This window comes from Chenopodium quinoa, unplaced genomic scaffold (genome assembly GCF_001683475.1).
Source record: "Chenopodium quinoa cultivar QQ74 unplaced genomic scaffold, ASM168347v1, whole genome shotgun sequence".
NCBI lineage: Eukaryota > Viridiplantae > Streptophyta > Magnoliopsida > Caryophyllales > Amaranthaceae > Chenopodium > Chenopodium quinoa.
In genome coordinates this window covers 2,088,527-2,094,403 of record NW_018745170.1, presented here as the reverse complement: position 1 = coordinate 2,094,403, position 5,877 = coordinate 2,088,527, and the positions used below count along the sequence as shown (strand labels likewise).

The following is a 5,877-nucleotide window of genomic DNA, read 5'->3' as shown; positions in this document are numbered from 1 at the left end:
AATATTGCAATTATTATCAAATTCTTGAGAAGTCTATGTAATTACATCATTGACATCTCAACCTGAAATTTGAGCATATGAGAGTTAATGAGATTTACTATTTGTATTTGCAAGAGAGCTATCATGTCAATTATGAAACGTCTATAAAATATCAATGGAATACTTATGCGTGAGAATGTTTTCTTATGGTCCAGAAGAATCATGATTAGCGTATATAATTACATGTGTTATATTATAATTCATATGAGATTGAAGAACGACATTAATAATATCAAGTTTTGTCATCAAATTATTATTAACGAATGTTTGATCAAATAATGATTATCAATATTTATTATTAATGACTTCCAAAAGAAGTCATAACCGCATAAGTTCAACCTTTAAATCAACTATTAAACAGAGATTTGAAATAATGATATTAGAGATAAACACATGTATGGTGAAATGAAGACACTTCACATGTTCACGTGAAGACTTGAAGATGCAATTTCAATTAGGAGGATCGAAGATCAACGAGTGATATTTTACTACATATGAGAAGATATCCAACATATTGGATTCATTGCTGTGACACTAGAAGATCTCAAATTATGTATTCATCAGGGAAAGAAAAATACACGCTGCACTCTTTTTCCCTTGACCATGGTTTTGTCCCACATTGGGTTTTCCTGATAAGGTTTTTAATAAGGCAGCATCTCGAGCGTATTACGAAGAATGTTTGTACTTTTTTTTTTCCTTCATTAAGTTTTTATCGCACAGGGTTTTTCCTAATAAAGTTTTAACGAGACACAGTTTTCGATAATGGACATCCAAAGGTGAGTGTTATGAAATATATTTGTAGATGTCCATTATACTCTTGTATCATTCCGGAACTTTCTAGATTTTAGGGTTTATTATTCTCCAAGCAAACCCTATTAATTGTACTATATATATATATATATATATATATATATATATATATATATATATATATATATATATATATATATATATATATATATATATATACACCTCCATGATATGTAAAATACAAGTAGAATACACGTTAATCCTCTCTCAATATCTCATGTTTCTCCCTATTTCACAACATTAATTTCTTATTTTTAATTATAGGGATTTTTTAAATTTTTTTATTAGTTTATTTTTAATGTATATTTTTTTTTATATCACTTTTATTATTACATTATTATTTTTATCTAATCCAAAACTAAATAATTTTTATTTAAATTGAACGTGATTTTTATGTATTTTATCACTTTTCATATATGTTAATTGAACTTTTTTTTTCACAATTTTTAACTTGAACGTTCTTATGTTTATTCTCTTTCAATTTCTTAGGTAGATAACATTTAAATTGTAGATATATATATTAGATTTATAATATATTTAATTTATTTACAAAAATAATAGATAATTAATGAAAATAAGTTTTAATCAGGAAAAATATTTTAGTTTTGTTGAAAATAATTTCATTTCAGTAAAAATAATCTCAATTCAACAAAATATAATTCCAGTACGTCTAATTTTCCGCATTATTAAAAGGAATTATATGACCGTATTTAACATTCAATCCAAAGAGTGTATCCTAAACTTTTATCAACCGGGCATCGTCCGGGCACAAAATTAGTATTGTATAAGGGAATTATTTTTGTATAAGATTTGTTTACTTAATAAAATTTTATTTAAAAAAAAAAAAAACACTAAGGACACACCTGGAGATAACACGTGTTATTGTTTGTGTGTCTTTTAGTATATAAGTCATTGATTGATAAGAAAACAAAAATTATGGTACATTGTACTTAGAATTTTTTTTTTTTTTTTTTTCTTTTATTCGTACATTTTTATTATGGTACATACATTGTACATAGGATTTTTTTTTATTTTTTATTTATTGGAAAAGGTAAATCATTCCGAATTATCATCATCTTTATCTTGTTTGATTTAACCACTTACAGTTAAGATCAGTTGAGCAGCTACTATAACCATCTTGAAGCTGATCAATTGGAAATCCATCATGGTTCATAATTCATACAGCCAGCACCTGTTCATCTTGAAAATTCTAATACCAATAAATTCCCATCTCTTAAAAATATGTTATCACATCACTTAGCTTCCCATATGTTTACACAGGAATCAACTAAAATCTTACACTGATAAATTGATTTAAATATATATATATATATATATAATCCAGTGATTAGGGCTTAGAATTATAGCAAGACATATATATATACTCAACAAAATTAGGCAAATACCTAGCAAATTAAGAATGTTCTAGATTTTGTCCACTTAGGGTTGTATCAGACTATCAGTTCCATGGGATCGAAATTGCAATAAATCTCTTAAGACTCCAAGCTATACTTCCTACACATTTTCTAATACTCATACCAGCTCCCTAAACATGTGAATCAAATAAATAAGCAAATGCAGCTAGGCTTTATGCCTTTTGACTTTTTCATTTCCCTCTTCCTAAATAACATCCTTTTGACTCTTAATCTCCACTTGGTTTGATGGAAAACATTTCCAGTGAAAAATGATTTACCATGGCATACACTTTTTTAAGAGAAAAAAAATATTTGTAAACTACTTTTCCTTTGTTTGGTTCCTTCAAGAAAAGTAAGAAAAAAATAATAAAATTGTAGTGGAGAGGATGGCGGGCGGGGGTGGGGTGGATGGGACGAAAAGGAGTAGGGTGGAAATTTTGGCTTTCACGGCTTACAAAAGGAAAAGGTTTTCCACCACCCTGGGGAACTGTTTCCCACCCCCTTACAAACCAAACAAAGAAAAATGGGAAATATCACTTTCCTGAAATTTGTTTTCCACCCAACTAAACACTTTCTTGGGGAACAAAGCAACTGCCTTGAACACACATTCTTTTCTGTTCCACCCTAGGCTCCCTTATTAACGTAGCTAAATCTTTACCCTGTCTGCATTTACTTTCTTCCTTTTCTTGGCTAGTCTATAATATACTATAAAGCCTGAAGCTATTGACATAGTTAAAATTTAAGAAAAGGATGAGAGAACAGGAAAAAGAAAACAAGAAAAAAAAGGTTCAGTTTGGAAATTGTTATTTACCTCAATATCATTTAAGCATTTAAGCCTTATGGCATACTCCAAAGTTGGGTATTATACAAAGTTATTAATCATCACTAACTACTGTTTTCAATTGCAAATAGAAGATAAAACTAGAATCCCCTCAAACAGGGGAGTTATCACTTCTATATCTTCTTTGATTTCAAATGACTACTTGTGTATTCACCCTTTACTATAAATCAATATGCACTTAACACAATTTAACGCTTCACAACTATTGAATTCTAGATGGCTATGTGATCACCTAGCAGGGTAAATACAGTACTCTATACAGTACTCTGGGCACATAAATTACTTGCCTGCTCATTTGTATGATATTAGAATTTCATTTACTATTATTGTAACATACAGAACATTACATTATAAGTCATAATTGGAACAAAGATACACCATAGCTATATGGAGAAGAGAAAGGACTAAAGTCAACAATAGCAATTGCCATTTTATTAGTAGAAGAAGTTTACACACAGAACTAATCAAATAGACAAATACAAAGCAAGATTTTATACACTAATACACACCTAGCACTTCAAAAATAACTTTAAGCAGAAACCAAGCTATACGCATGCATTAAACTTATATACAAACGAAATTTGATAGTCAATACCTGCCACCCAAGTGCTCTAATGTTGGCTTTTGAAGAGTAAGAAGTTGCCAATATAATGTCAAATCATCAATCAGCCAAATACATTTGACATGTAAGGTATTCATCTTCAAAGGCACTGCTTGATGTTGTGGCAGACCTTCCTGAGAACGCAACCTCACAAGTTGATGAGCTCCTAGGGAGCTTGAACAAGGACATACAGAACTTACGTTCCTTCCATAGTAGATCTTTAGAGTCGTCCATCATACAAACATCTAAGCAAAGCTCATTCAAAACAACTGCATTACTCAGAATGTATGCCAACAACTTGAGGTCATCATCAATCCCAATAAGCCCCCTTATCTGTATAGTCTTCATCTTACTTACCAAACAATCAGGCACGGAACCTGGTGCAGACCAATGATTAAGATCCATTGGGGGATTACCTTCCATGTTAACCTCAAGATGCTTTAAGTTAGGGAAGCATTGCAACGAAAGTATCAAATCTTTCCAACCATTTAGCCCGATACCATCCAAGGTCATTTCGAAATTGGTTAGATTACGAAAGACTGGTAGAAACCCATCACCCACAGAGCTAAGGTGAGTAAATATATTGGTATCACTGTCAAGCTTTAAATCAAGGCTACTAACACTACACATCCCTCCAATAAACTTGGACATGTGGCGAAGATAATCGCCACTAGGCAACCAATCCATATCATCTTCATCCTCAAGATACCTTTCCTCCTTAATCAAATCAATACATGTTCTAACCAATCTAGTTGGGCTCCGAACGAAATTATAAAACGAAGTACAATCACGTAAATTAAGATACTCCAATTGAGGCGCATCAATAGATATATTAATATGCTGTGTCTGACCCACAAACTCCAAATCAATTTTCAACAACTTCAAATTAAGAGCACAAATATTCACAGAATCCGCAATTTCAGACTCAACAACATCCAATATAAACACCAAATCTAAATCCTCCAACCGCGGACAACACCTAATTAAATTCCCCAACCAAAACGGAACATCAAGAAGATAATTCAAACTCAATTTCTTCAAATTTGGAAGTACAAGACCTCCAATTTGATCATCAGCAAAATCAAATTTAAGCTTACCAACCAATCCCAAATCCAAAATCACAACAGAATTAAACAAACAAACAGGAACATAAAAGAATTCCTCATAAAACGAACATCTTACATCTATAAAAACACTCTCCACATTTCGGCGACAAACTTCACGAAAGCTCGATTCAAGCGAATCGGATTCCGGCAATTCGGACGGCGAAGTGAGAGAAAGGTGGAAAACGCGGAGTTTCGGAGCGGTGAGCTGAGCTAAGATGTGGTCGGCGGTGGTGGTGAAGGTTGAGCCCTCGGCGTGAAATTCGAGGCGAGTGACGGCGGTCCAAAGGCGGTGCCAACGGTGGGATAAGATGGAGGTGGTGGCGGCGGTGTTGATTGGGAGGAGAGAGAGTATGACGGTGATGATGGCGTCGGGAAGTGAGCTCAATCTGTCGTCGTCGTCGTTGTCGTATTGTAGTTGTTGTTCGTAGTTGATGTTTTCGGTCATTTTTCTGGGTTTGGAAATTGGAATTGAAGTGTTTGAATGTTGTCATAGAGAAGAGAAAGTAGGTGTATGTTGTATCAGATATTTATTTGCTGGGCAGCCTTATTTTGGCTTAATTGTGCCCCACTGTGGTCTTGTGGACTTGTTGTGGATTTATTCATTTTTGTTTTTTTTAACTGGTAGAAATTTTGTGTTTTTCCTTTAAATAAAAAAAAAAAAAAAAGGATATTTTTGATTTTAACACCTCACAAAAGCATGAAAATGGTTTTTAACACCCAAAAAAAAAAACTTTTATTTTAACATCAGACAAATGTTACGAAAATGGTTTTTACCACCACTTAACGGTTTCCGTCCAAAAATTCCGTTAAGTGGGGTCCACAGTGACACGTGTCACCATTTCACTTGTTTTAAAAAATAAAAATTTTAAAAAAAAAGAATAAATTTTTTAAAAAAAAATCCTAAAACTACCCATCCACCCCAGCTCCGACACCGCCACCTTCTTCTCCACCCTCACCTAGCGCCGGCGCCGGCGCATCCCTCCCCCTCCGTTTACCCGACCCACCTGAACCCTCCCCTTCCCTTTCCCCAGCCCTAAACCGCCCTTAACATCACCAATAGCACCG

At 33.2% G+C, this 5,877-nt stretch overlaps 1 protein-coding gene across 1 annotated transcript; it reads right to left on the bottom strand.

The window, feature by feature from the left end:
• Window positions 1–3,408: 3,408 nt before the first annotated feature.
• LOC110710269 (F-box/FBD/LRR-repeat protein At5g22660-like) lies at window positions 3,409–5,460 on the bottom strand. Its single transcript, XM_021888540.1, has one exon. The coding sequence runs from the start codon at window positions 5,255–5,257 to the stop codon at window positions 3,767–3,769; it is 1,491 nt and encodes a 496-aa protein (XP_021744232.1). The 5' UTR covers window positions 5,258–5,460; the 3' UTR covers window positions 3,409–3,766.
• Between the last annotated feature and the right edge of the window lie 417 nt (window positions 5,461–5,877).

What these genes read in the sequence shown, in the direction of transcription:
- LOC110710269 (XM_021888540.1), bottom strand. Translation starts at nt 5,257, where the DNA reads ATGACCGAAAACATCAACTACGAACAACAACTACAATACGACAACGAC.